The sequence below is a fragment of the Berghia stephanieae genome, chromosome 13 (genome assembly GCF_034508935.2).
Source record: "Berghia stephanieae isolate SIO BIC M18660-M18661 chromosome 13, UCSD_Bste_1.3, whole genome shotgun sequence".
Taxonomy (NCBI): Eukaryota; Metazoa; Mollusca; class Gastropoda; order Nudibranchia; family Aeolidiidae; genus Berghia; species Berghia stephanieae.
The window spans coordinates 33,683,136-33,697,282 of record NC_088372.1 but is presented as its reverse complement, the minus strand read 5'-3'; the positions used below and the strand labels follow the sequence as shown (position 1 = coordinate 33,697,282).

At 35.0% G+C, this 14,147-nt stretch overlaps 2 protein-coding genes across 4 annotated transcripts in view; one reads left to right on the top strand and one right to left on the bottom strand.

Annotated features, from left to right (window-relative positions):
• Nucleotides 1-5,093: 5,093 nt before the first annotated feature.
• Nucleotides 5,094-14,147, top strand: part of LOC144959099 (N-acetylglucosamine-1-phosphotransferase subunit gamma-like) — a 35,520-nt gene continuing 26,466 nt past the window's right edge. The window contains exons 1-2 of one of the 3 annotated variants that reach the window (XM_078891513.1): nucleotides 5,131-5,283; nucleotides 10,689-10,787. Coding sequence is in view for 1 of the 3 variants with exons in the window: in XM_078891508.1 (XP_078747634.1) it covers nucleotides 5,181-5,283 (103 nt within the window). In the remaining 2 variants the exon portion in view is untranslated. Of the gene's footprint in view, nucleotides 5,284-10,684; nucleotides 10,788-14,147 lie in introns of all 3 variants that reach the window. The other 2 variants (XM_078891510.1, XM_078891508.1) reach the window with 2 other exon arrangements.
• On the bottom strand, nucleotides 8,104-11,022 carry LOC144958935 (L-rhamnonate dehydratase-like). Its single transcript, XM_078891234.1, has 4 exons — nucleotides 10,677-11,022; nucleotides 10,036-10,218; nucleotides 8,597-8,672; nucleotides 8,104-8,159 (listed from the first exon to the last, which is right to left on the bottom strand). Exons 1-4 carry the CDS (start codon nucleotides 10,890-10,892, stop codon nucleotides 8,104-8,106), a joined length of 531 nt encoding a protein of 176 aa, XP_078747360.1. The 5' UTR covers nucleotides 10,893-11,022.

The following is a 14,147-nucleotide window of genomic DNA, read 5'->3' as shown; positions in this document are numbered from 1 at the left end:
ATCTGTATAAAATAATATGTGAAGATATGTGTCAGGGAAGAGTTTTGTTTATGTTATGATGCAAATATTGGGCTTTTAAAAAGATATTTCCTTTATTACATTTTAATTATTAGCTAAACTTTAGTAAATGAAACTGTATACATTCCAAGTTTCTAATTAACAAATGTTATTTTTCCAAAAAATTCATAAAAAGAATAATGAATTAATTTGAAGCAAGGACAATTTTTAGAATTACCCCCCTCCCCCCCCCCCCCCCCCCCTGAGTAAATTATGGCTTTTGCTCCGCAGATGAAATGAAAGCTTTTTGCTATGTCTTTTAAAATTTTATCTAAAGTGGGACCTCTAATTCACAGTCCATCTTCAATATTAACTGTTTAATTTATTCAGTTTTAAAAAGCCTTTCCTTGAGGGAACTGAAACCCAAGTTCTTATAATGAAGTAGATTATTACGTCTAGGTGTAGCTAACACTAACAGCATTTTTCTTTATGCAAGTTACATTTTTTATACATATGTTAACATTAGGGTACAGTCGACATGTGCCGGTCTGATATCCAAACCCAAGTATGGGCTTAGTTTAACATTCTTGTAACGGACAATATTTTGCATCAATAAAAATAAATTCCATTACAAAATTACAAGAATTAGCCCATAATGAATTGAGTTATCATACAAGCAAATAAGTGAAGTAATTTTAATGGATGAAACACCTATTTCGTTAAAATAGAAAACAAACGCAACAAAGAAGAACAAGAACAGAAGATACTGTTTCATTCACGACTTTTCAGTGATGTAAAACCATTAACAGAAGCATCTTGGGAAAAAAATAAAGCAAACAATTCAACAAAAACATCTGACCATCATGCTTTGACCACATTTGTGATAATGTTCCAATTGAACCTAACTATACAACGCACGATTTTCACAGAAAATGCTATCAAAGAGTCATCAATATCAAATTATCTCGTAAAGAGAAAAATATGCTTTGACACTTCTGACAGTGACGTTATTTCTATAAACGCCAACCTTGTCGACAGAGAGTTTTATTTCCGCATTTTAGTTGAGAAGGGAGTGAAATGGATTGTACTCAAGAGTAAAGGAATATCTAAACAGGATAGGCTAGTTAAATGTGTAACATAACAAAGACAGCAGAGGATAGCATCAAACAATCTGTAATTTTGAAGGAAGATGAATGTATTTTGAAAAAAAGTTACCAGACAGATTTGGTGGCAAAAGAAGATCATTACCATGAAGAATGTAGAAAACACTTTATCAAAAAACTGTGTTGCAGCAATGAAACAGAATATCAAGAGTGATACTAAAGCTGCCCAACAAGCCCATCAAAAAGCATTTAGTATCTCGGTATAATATAATTATATTGAGCAGGAAATTATTAAAAATGCCATTATCACAAGGATATAACTGAAGTAAAATTGCGTTATCAACTTTTTCTGAAAGAAAAAAATCCCACTTTTCTGCAATCCAATTTTTTCAAATCACAAGCTAAAAGAAAAGACTATAAAGCAATTTGGTACCTGTGTGAATATTTTTCAGCCTAAATATCGATCAGAAATATTATATTCGGATGAAATATACACACCACAGCAGTTGAATTTGCTTTCAAGTTATCAACATCAAATTTAAGACTTCATAGTCCCTGGTTCATCCCAACTGGCGCCCGTCTCACATAGTCTCCGGTTCACTCCCCACTGGTCATTTATGACAAGAACTCATTTTTAAAAACAAAAATTGACCTAACTAAACTTAGCAATATGACATTCAAACCGTTTCACCATCCATCTGATTATGTCCTTCATTGTAACATATATTTTATTTCATTTACAGTGTGGAGGCCGCATGCTTCTAAATTTTTGAATGTTTATTTCTTGCAGCCGATATATTCTAACTTTTAAATAACACAAAACATTGTTGGCACAAGTATCTTTGAGAATAGATTCAATATTAATTATCTAAACCGTCTTGATATAATACCGCCTTGAAGCGGCGGGTTACATATTCAGTATGTTTGTCACATACCATGATATAACGAGTAGTGTTAGTGTCAGCCATTATTGTACCCATCTTATTTTAAAGAGTATCTTGTTTGATTTTTTCTCGGAAACTAAATTTATTAGCAATGCTTTTATTCAATGCTTCGCTTTTTACTTGAATAAATTACGGTGAAATCATGTTCCTTCCCCTGAATTTGAAGGTGCGACAGTGTCGGTGCTGCGCCATTGCCAGAAGGGAAGGGCACAAGATTACACGCGTAGTAGTTAGCCTTAATTCCATGGCGGCGTTACTTTCAACTTGGCACGCCATAAGAACCGATTGCCCTCTCCTTTGTTTAGTGACTCTATGGCCCAAACTAGGATACATGTGCCTTATATCTATACATTATCAATTGGATTCAATAGTCTGATGTCACGTCGCCCAGCAACGACGGCCATCGTGGTTCTAAACAAAGAAAATCGGTACTTTTTATTCTTCATGCTGGCTAGAACTTTTCATGTGTTTTGTGATCAGAATGTGTAAAAGTCCAAACATGATCAGATTTATAATTTCTTTTCCTCGTAGGAGAAATATTTCATAAGGGCGCCCGCCATTGTTCCGATAGTTTAGAGCCAGTTACCGTACTAAGTTATCATGCGTCAATACGAGGGAAGTCACGTTACGACTGTTGAAGAGTATTGTCATCTATATGTATAAGAAAATTCTCTACACACAGAGACTAATTTTCCTCACAAGCACACACTAAATGCCAGATGATCCGAGTTCTCGTGCCCAAGGTCAAAATCAAAGGTAGCCAAATGCACCCTTATGTGAAGCAACGCTCTGACTGCCTTCAAAAGCTCGTTGTTTTTTATTTTTAAAAAGATCGACTACACTAAGAAAGAAATAGCTTATGAAAATATTAAATGAAAGAATGATATATGTAACAGAAGCACGATACGATGTATGGCCAATCTTGGCAAAATTTGCCATGCACATGACCATCTGGCAGCCCTGCAAGTCGTGTTAGCGAGGTTAACTTATTTCGTCAACAATTCAATGTGAGCAGCGACATCCAACATCATCATCATCATAATCATCAACAACATCATTACCATTATCATCATTAATACAATTCAATCTTTTTACCATCAGTGAATACAAAGCTTGTGACTGGTTCTTGATTTAGATATATTCCCTAGTAAATCACCACCACAAGAAAACAAATCCCTCCATCCAAGAAGGAACAAAGTGAGAAAGAATTACTCATCACAACATGGAGGATATGCGTGATTATTCTTATGAATTTATGAAGGAACATTACAATATTATAGATGCCCAAGGATATTACTATAATAACAATACTGGAATAACATATTTTTCTTATACTCTAGCCCCAGAATCAATTGTCTGGAATGTTTTTTCTCATGTGATGCTATACATTTTTGGAACAACCTTGCCTTACATATTTTCCATCTTCGGAATTGTCACGAATATAATCAACATCATGGTGTTCTATCGACAAGGTATCCTGTCCAACAGTTGTACGCCTATTCTTGCAGGTCTTGCCTTGACAGATTCTTTTTATTGTCTGTTGATATTTCAAGCTTACATAGTGGGACCCATAACGATGAGTAATTCATCTGACCTTATAATTAAGAATGCTTCGAATGTGTATCATTCTTTAATATTTCAAACCCCAATATGGAGTCAATTTGCTGCCTGGACAACAGCTTTATTAGCCTTTGAGAGAATGATTAGCGTGACCTTTCCTTTCCATGTAAAGATAATTTTCTCTCCAAGACGCTCGTGTTATGTTTTACTTGCCATATTCAGTGCATGTTTTATTTTACAACTAGATAATCTTTCTTCATTTCAGCTGGTGTTATCAAGGACGAACAGTGGAGCTATAAAATTAAGTTTATTAAAAAACCGCTGGGAATGGATGTTTCAATTTAAAGATGAATTATTTATGATTAATGAAATGATCTCACCATTATTATGCATATTTCTTGTGTTAACATTCAACATAATTATCATTATAAAAGTAAATATTTCAAAAAAATTCCAAAGGTCACAAAATAAAATGATGATCTCCTCAACAAAAGCTGGAAACGTTTCGAATCCAAAGACATTCAAGACACAAACAACAAAAGAAATCAGATTAAGACGTATGATGTTTGTGATTTCCACCATCTTTTTAATTTGTTTTAGTCCTAGATTTGTGGTGTATAGTTTAGAACGGTATGGTACTTATTTATCTGATTTTTTTGACGATGGTGCAGGCCATATCATCATCATGATGCAGCAGTTCTTAGAGATGGCAAACTCCAGTTATAATTTCATCGTATATTATACAATGAGTTCCAATTTCCGAAGACAATTCAAACAATTGTGTATGTGTTGTGGACAGTTTCAAAGGAAGATTTAACATAGCTATTTACAATGACTTATAGATAGATCGAAGATGACGCCACTCAGGCCTTTATCATTGATTTATAACACCCTCGTTTATGAGAAATTCTCACTAAACTGTATTATCCAGACTATAAAAGGTCATGGTTACACATAGTTTTGTGTGTTGATCCGTTATAATTCCGGGTGTCACTGTTTTGAGCTTCTTAGCCGAGCGCATACTATCTATAGATGTATAAGAATGAAACGATTTGCCTAAAATATTCTTTTGAGAGAGATCGATGAAGAGTTCTATTGGAAAACTTAGGATAATAGGATAATCTAAATGTGAAGAGACATAGAAGTGAGAGATTGATCCCACTCCTGTCGACCAAGCCGTTCTATCGCACTGTTGCTATTCCCAAATAGATGGAGAGAAAAATGTGGTTTTTTAAATTCATGTTTATTTATGTCAATTTGATGATGTAATGAAGGCCAATGGCATACATTTATGACTTTCCTTCGAAGACGGTAAAAACCAGATGCAAATACCTCTAACGGTTAAAGCATAACCAGTCTTAAAACCAGGGAAATTCTTTATGGACAAACAGTAGAACACTTGGTTGATTTTTTTATTGTGTTCCATTACGTGGCGTCATCATAATATGTGTTTTGAAATTTTGGCTACCTACGTCATTAATTTTTTGTGTTGTTTTAAATGAAGGGAATGTGCTTCTCGGGGGAACGAATATTGATTGGCAGACACCGAAATAAAGTTGATTATTAATATTGATAGATGATTAATACGTCATGCAATAGAGGATTTAATGTAATAACTGTTCAAAGAAAAAAAACACAAAGGCATGGATTCCAGCCCGACATGTTACCGATGTTAAACTGTGAGTCACAAATGTTCAAATGCTTTGATGGAACAAAATTGACATCCCTCAGCTCTTTGTCATTGTTTTTACAGGCGTTTTCATGATAAGTTATCACGAAATTCTATCAATAAGACTATAAACGTTAAAAGTTGCACACTGTTTTCTGTGTTTATATGTTTAATCTGGTTGCCGGGTTTGTGAGTATTTTACATAAACGCATAACATCATGTATTGAGGGTGTTGGTCTCAGCGTTTATTATATACTGGATATTCAAGGTAGATATCTCAAGAGACATTGGTATAACTATAGGTATTATTTCTACAGATTATCTCAATATGATAGTTTGCCACTTCTTTCTGGCAATCTAAATCAAGTTGATTGCAAAATATTTTAAATAATCACAGAATTTCGAGGCAATGCTAGATAATGATATTATGTCTTTGTGAACATTACCTGACTGAAAATATCATGGAAATATACTGACACTCAAAGAGTATGTTGACAATTTTTTTTTAATGAGCTTTATATAGGACAATATACACTAAATGTGCTCAAAGCGCTTTACAAGGGGTCCCTGGTCAACAGGAACATTTAGCATGTAGGACGGCACATACCGCCTGTTAGGCGATAATACAATTTTTGGACAAAGACACAGCTGTTAACGGCCAGGTATTCATTAGCACCTCGACAAAGATATGATTAGATGTTGGCAGTGACGATACATGTACAAGTGCTTGTACAAAATAGAACTCCATTAGCTCACTTCCATTGCAAGAAATAAACAGTTGGTTCAAGTGGCCTGCTGGAGAATTGATTTTCATAAATTAAGCCACAGTACTTGCTATCTCTAATTCATTCACCTTGGATTCTGATAATGATGTTAGAAGAAGATTTTCTGGGGACTTGCGGTACTTTTAAGTCATTTGAGTACAGTTAAACGGGAGGCACCCCCCCCCCCCTTCACACATTTTAGGGGAATGTCACCCATCCAACATAACGGCGTTTTAAAATTACAAAAGCAAACTTTTCATGTAGAATAAATAAATAAAATAAGAAACGTATTTAGAGGCTTCTCAATTTTTGATGTGATCTTTCGATCCTATTTCGCAATTATGACTGATCCTTAGCATTTCTTTCAATGATCCAACTGATTTTCTATTGTCTTCAATAGTGATGAGTCAAACCGATGCATTTTGAACTGACTTTTTAAACTCTGTGTGTAAAACGTTATACCAGCCTTTTAAACCATCAGTGACCAAATGCTGTAGTCCGTAGGATTCAAGTCAGGGTACGTTGGGAGTTAGTCATCTTTGGAAATAAATCGAATATGATATTTTCTCGTACTGAAAATTATGTTGCATTGCATTATTAGAACCCACAATATTCTTCCGCTCTTTGTCCCGATCGATCATTTGTTTCTCAACCAGACGCGGCAACTTCTTACACTAGTGACACTGCATAGCTAAAACATAACGCAAATTTGGAAACGTTCGATAATGTGATTTTTATACGAATTTATTATGAAAGGCATAGTTTCTTAACCAATAAATTTTTTTCATAAATTTGGCAAGAAGGAACTTAAGGTTTTGTTCTTGTTGCTTGTAAAGTTTCAAATATTTTTGGTTTCTACTGCGAACTAAAACAGCATCGTAATTTTTCCGGGTTTTTTTTCCTCTTCTCAATGTAATATAATATCTTTAAAAAGTTTTTGTACGAATGGCACATTGAACTCCTCTGTTATTGCTCAAAATATCTAACAGCTCTGCGCGACATTGGGATTTCTTTAAAATCGTTTTTTTTTAAAAATTGCGATGAACATGAGACATGGATCACATTATTATGTTTAATTGAGAAGCATTAGTTTCCTAAATGTAGAGGGCTAACATTTCTAAATTTCTGATAATCTTTACTTGAAATTTATATTTCGACATATAGTCTATTCCGACTTTATTCTGAGTAAGGCTCTAGGTGATAAATTACAAACAAGCTTTCAAAACACCCTTTAATATAGACGACCCCATCGCTATTTGAGCAAGGCATGTTGACATAACAAAAGCATCACTGTTTTTAATCTTTAAAAAATTAAAATTAAGAACAAGTACTGGGTGTACTTATTTATAATCTGGACAACAAAACGGTGAATAGATTCAACATTTAAACTATAGACGCCCTGTATGCTAGTCAATGTTGATTTGCCGTCTCAACTCTGTTATTTTTTGGAGTTTTTGGATTTATCAACAAGTTGTTCAATCTGCGTATTTTCTTTTTTCGTATATACTAGGTGTACCTACATATTTGCAGGTCTAATAACCGAACGCAATTATGGGCTTGATTTAACATTGTCTTATTAGGGAATGATTTTTGTTGGTTTGAGAGTATTTATATTACAACGATGAGCCATTGGCCTTATCAATTTGTGTTATCAGACCTGCAAATGAGTACATGTCGCGTGTAAAACTAATGAAAATCAATTAATTCCAATTTAAGCCAAGATTTTTTGTGGTGCAAAATTTGTGCCAGTGCAATGAGAAAAGGAAGAATATTGATAGAGATACCATCGGAAAGTGTCAGTTAGGGTTTCTGGGACATGTCTGGAGAAGAGACGGAATAGAAAAGTTGGTAACGCCCGGGCCCAATTTCATGTAGGTGGACTAGATTTAGTAATTTACAATTCCAGTAAATGAATTGCTAGTCTTAAGCCAAAGCAGATCAAGTGACTAAAAAATCGGATTTCATGAACGTTTTCTAGTCTGTGACAAGCTTGTCTCTAACTTAGAAGTGGGCGTTGTAAGCAAGGTGAGTAATTCGACTATTTTGTGCTGCTAACATCACGCTCTCTAGTACACGATGGCAGGTAAGATACCAGCCTTCATGCTTTCAACGCATAGGATTTCTAAAGAGGAAATTAGCAACAAATCCGGTATTGATAATATTTCGTTCCGTTTCATATTTAAACTTACTTTTGCTATGATGAATCAAGTCACGTGATATTGACTGTCGACTGATCAGACTACAAATCCATGGTCGAGTGGCAATTCTATATTTGGCCATTAAATAACAATTTATCAAATAGTGCTAGCTATAGTTAAATATTGAAGAACAATTTTGTGTTAAGGATTTCCGAATAGCATTTTTGGGTCCAATTACTTCCTGTTTATTTGAAGCATGGAAATTATTGCTTTCCGATTATCGCGATTTTGTTAACCATATCAATGTTAACATTGACACTTCAAACTCTTGACGATCTGTTGATTTTTGTTTTGTTTTGGTTAAGCATTTTTCGTTCAACTTGATCTGATTATACTATGGGATTTACTATAAATTACTTACCAAGGAGTACATAGACTGGTTCGTTCCTGAGCTTTCCTAATAAATCCCAGAGTGCTAAATCCACCGCACTGATGGCCTGTATGGTGGAATAAAATAAAAGATTCGATTACTAATCGATATGGGAAAGCGTGGCTCAGCGGTATGGTCTTTGCTTCGTATCCGAAAGGTACCGAGTTCGACTACCCGCCGCGTTGTGTGGCCTTGAGCAAGTCACCTAGCCTTAGCTCACTTTGCGGCGCTGCACTGCGGCTGACGTCTGGGTTATTCCAGTCTTCCCTTGGAATAGACCCTAAAGAAAAATTTCTCCTTAGGGATGAATAAAGGGAATTTAAAAAAAAATATTTTACTAAAATCTGGTTAACTGTTCCGTATTATGCTTCTCTGTCTTTCCAACAATAAAAAGATGATTTTTAAAGAATCTATGTCAAACCTTAAGCGCAACTTCAGCACCAACTCAGAGCATTTAAGATGCAACATGACGCCTACAAGACGTTGTTACAATTTCGACAGAGAATACGTTAACGTCTAGTTTTTCGTTTTCAATCCAACTATGGCGAGAAAATGTGAGTGAAGAGCCTGCTCCAGAAACTCAATATTAAAATTTGCGCTGCTCAGAGTTGGTAACGAATTAGAGTTATACGGATCACGTGCCGAGTGTCATACCACGAGACCACAAAGCCACACAGCGATTATACATGGATTCCCAGTATTCGATGAGCTTCACAATGCTTGCTTTATACCTTATAGATAGTATGCGCTTGGCTAAGAAGCTCATAACATTGCCATCCGGAAGTATAACGGACCAACACACAAAACTGCGTGTATCCATGAAAGTTTATAGTCAGGTTAATACAGTTCAGTGAGCATTACTCATAAACGCGGATGGCAAAAAAACATCAACAAAGACCTGAGTGACGTCATCTTTGAACTATCTATACACGGATTCCCAGTATTCGATGAGCTTCACAATGCTTGCTTTATATCCTATTATATAATAGAAAATTCTCACTAAACTGTATTAACCAGATTATAAACGTTCAAATTTATACATAGTTTTGTGTGTTGGTCCGTTATATTTCCTGGTTGTTGTGAGTTTCTTAGCCAAGTGTACAGCATCTATTGAATAAATGAAAATATCTGCGCTGTCTCTATGCACGCTTGGCGTAAAGAATGAGTGTGTTATTTCGAGTGTTTCAGTCCGTTCTTTGTATCCAGTTAGTGATTCGTTTCTATATTGCTTTTCTATAATGTCCAATACCATGATGACCCATATTTCAATGTTAAGCAATCAGCGTTGTACGCTGGTTTCCATGAAGGCACGTAGACAAGGCGCACGCGGGGGGGGGGGGGGGGGGGCATTATTGTTGTGTGTTACCTTGTCTTTGGAGATGCAACAACAAGATGTTTGATTTGACAAGTCGTGATATTTATTGACTAACCTGGATTGGCAACCCTTTACGTCCGTAATTGAGGGTAGCTTTGAACATCTGGTCCCACATAAGTTCCACATCTCGTGGGTCCTGACCCTCCACAAAGCGACTCAAGTGCTTCTCAACAATGAAGCAGCCGGGCTCGCCACCAATCGTAACACCCACGCCAGTAGTTCCGTCCGTTGCTTCAATCTGTAATGGAAACAATGAAAATGTCGAGGCAGAGTTTTGTAATCATTCTCACTCATCCGGTTAGTAAACACGCTCAGCGTGGCTTGCTTTTATTGCAGGGCGAAAATCTGTACAGTGGGGCCATTGACGCCATCAAATTTACATTTGATTCGAAAACTCTAGTTTGAATCAAGCAAAATATAACAAACCAAACAAAAACGAAAATTAAAACAAGGTTTCAAAGGTCAAATCATAGATTTTCAGAAATACGAGACGGGGAAAAGCAACAACAACAACAACAACAACAACAACAACAACAACAACAACAACAACAACAACAACAACAACAGCAACAACAACAACAACAACAAACCCGAAAAAAAATTGAAAGTCTGGTTTTGTATTGTTTTAAGTCGGCCAATCACAAGCTGAAAACAGGAAATATATAAACATATTCATCTAAACAACATAAAACCTGCCTCCACAGCCAGTGTTCCAAGAGCGTTGATACCCCAAGACTTTCTGGTCTTTGCATACATTGGATGGACCATCATGGGCGTGGCCACAGGGCTAAGGCCACAATTCAACCAGTGAGTATCTTCTACGTCATGACAATCAGCCCCTTGATCTCCTCCTGCCCCTTGCTGGCAAAAAGCACGAACGCATTTTATTGTAGGGAAGGTTTTGGTGGACATGATGGTCCTATTTTATGTTTAGCTCTGAAATAAAAGACAATGCTCGTTAATGTAGATGTAAATGGCATTTTAAGATTTATCAATAGCACTTTGCTTAAACTACTCTCAGGTCAAATGATTCTCAGAAGACACACCGGTGTTTTCATTCAAATCCCTGATATGTGAAATTAACAATATTCTATTATCAAAACCCGTTCTTCTGCAGACCATAACCATCCAAACCAATATCCGAAAATAGTCTGTTGTAACAATTTAAACAACTACACCAACCATTAGATTATTATTATTATTATTATTATTATTATTATTATTATTATTATTATTATTATTATTATTATTATTATTATTATTATTATTATTATTATTATTATCAGTATTATCAGTATTATATATTATTATTATTATTATTATTATTATTATTATTATTATTATTATTATTATTATTATTATTATTATTATTATTATTATCAGTATTATTATTATTATCAGTATTATTATTATTATTATTATTATTATTATTATTATTATTATTATTATTATTATTATTATTATTATTATTATTATTTATTATTATTATTATTATTATTATTATTATCGTGTAAGCTGAACCCATCAATACAGCAATTCTAAAAAAAAAAAAGCAATGGGATATAATTTTAACACCATTTACACCCATTGTAAATGATTCATTGTAATTAGGCACTGTGGCAGACAATTACAACTTTGCTCATGTCAAATCCATTATTTAAAAATAAATCTAATCTAGATATAGAGAACTTACAAATGTATCGCTTTGTCTCTTAACTTCCTTTTCTCTCTAAAATTTTGAAAAAGCTTGTTTTGAAATAGTAACTGTCACATCTTTAAAATAATTCTCTTGAAGAAAAAGTTAAATAGGCTTTTAGGCAACTATCTACATTCGTCAGGTACAGCATTTGTTGATCATCTTTCTTTAAAGGCAATGGTTCGTGTACTTTGCTGAATTTGTTTGACCTATCTTCCGCTTTTGAGATGATTTCTCACAGTTTTCTTCTCAAACATCTTGAAATTACATATATTAGTGCCTCTGCTGCAGCGCTTGATTAGTTCAGGCCATGTACATATTAATCGTAAACAGATTATTACGGTGGATGAATATAGATCTGAGGAAAGTATTCTTTATTGTGGGGTTCCCCAAGGTGCAGTACTTGGACCGGTTCTTTCGGTTCTGTTAGTTGACCCTCTATTTAAAATTGATAGAAGTTTCGGTCTGTCTTACCATCAATACGCCGATGATACGTAGTTGAATTGCGTCTCCAATCAGAGAAAGGTGTATCAGACATTGGTTAGAAGTTTATTCAAAGTGCTAAGAAATGGATGAATGAGAACAGACTGAAACTGAATGATGATAAGACGGAGGTGCTGTCTGTGGGTAACAAAAAGTGAAAAAAAAAAAAGAATCAAATTTGAGGCTGGGGACTCTTCCATTCAAATTATTGACAGGGTGAAAAGCCCTGGGCACATTCTTAGACTGTGGACTGTCGATGGGGCATTAGGTTAATAATTTGCTCAAATCTCTCTTTTACCGTCGAAGAAAGATTGATTCCATTAGACGGTTCATATCTAAGAATGTGACTAAACGAGCACAGTATTAACTGGCAAACCTAAAAATTATAAAACTATAATTTTTTCAGATTGATATACAAGTAACATTCAAACCTTTTATTTTTTAATTGAGGCCATTTCTATCATCCGTTGACTCTAATGATTATTTAGAAAATAGGTTAGGGCATAATTATAGGCCCTTACTTTGACGCTTGGAATCGCAATCTGGCCGCTCTGTTTGCCAGATTAATTTGTGCGCACCTAAAGACTTTATTACCGGCCCGATTTTAATCGTCGATAGCTCAAAAGAATCGTCTCGATATAAGTTAATTTCCATAATACACCAAAGTTTAATGATTAAAATAGAAGAGTGTAACTTCATAATAGCCTTTACCCCCCCCCCCCCCCACCCCGAACCATATTGCGGTCCACTCCGCAACACACCGGGATCAGCGAAAATGTTGCGATTAACAGAAGTTTCCTGCACAATAATGCAACATTTTTGGAGTTGCCTTAAATCCCGTCCGAGTTGGTTTAGGAGATGAATTTTATTTATTGATGAATTGACGTTATTCCTGTAATGTGACATCGTTCCTCGTATTTGGGGAAGCTATGGTTTCTCAGTCTTCGTGGTTATTATTTTCAAGCTGCGGTATCTTTGGTGGATTTTAGATAAAGTGATGGGACACTGTATTCACCACCACTTGTAATTTTTATAGCAATTTTGATTTGACCACTAATCAATTTCTTACCAAATAGGGTAAAACAAACCAGTTGTTGAAACATTTGTCTTAGTCCACCACAAACTGAGTATATGATTGAAACAAAAACCATATGGCAGCTCTGTATAGATTTTGATAAGCAAAAGCAGCTTTGATGCAAGCCAACATCTTATTCAGACTGGATTAACTTTCACTCTTTTAGTCTGAACATATGTAAGAGTCAAAAGAGATAATAATGATAAGAGACAATAAGTTCTAACCAAACCCATTTGTTGTGATGCATAGTTGTCAATCCAAAGCAAAGGATATCGCCCAATGTTGAGAATATTTAGTGGATATCGCGCAAGCAATCCACACAAACCACCTTAACAGTTAGATTTCCTTTACTTGCAAGCGTCTCCAAAAATAGAATTATTCATTAGGAACAGATCATAGAGAGAGAGAGAGAGAGAGAGAGAGAGAGAGAGAGAGAGAGAGAGAGAGAGAGAGAGAGAGAGAGAAAGCGAGAGAGAGAGAGAGAGAGAGAGAGAAATTTGAATGGATTGAAGTTATTGTTATGCGCCTCGAGCTTTATTGTATAGAGGAGTGGGCGCAATATAGATAAATTGTATTATTATTATTATTATTATTATTATTATTATTATTATTATTATTATTATTAGTCTGCCTTTACTACTGTTATTGTTAACTATTGTCTTTATTTAGCCCAGCCCCCCTTGTCTCCTTTATAATACTAACCCATAATGTTTGTCTCTATAAGAGTGTTCACACACTACTGTTGCACTAAATACCGCCCATTCCCGATTCTTCAACCTGTCATTATTTCGTCCATGATGAAATTTATTCATAATATTTCTTGAATTTGCCATTTTTTGTATGGTGAAAAATAGGTTGCGATAAATGAAAGTTTGTTGCAATTAACCAGTGACTTTTATAAAGAACTAATTCC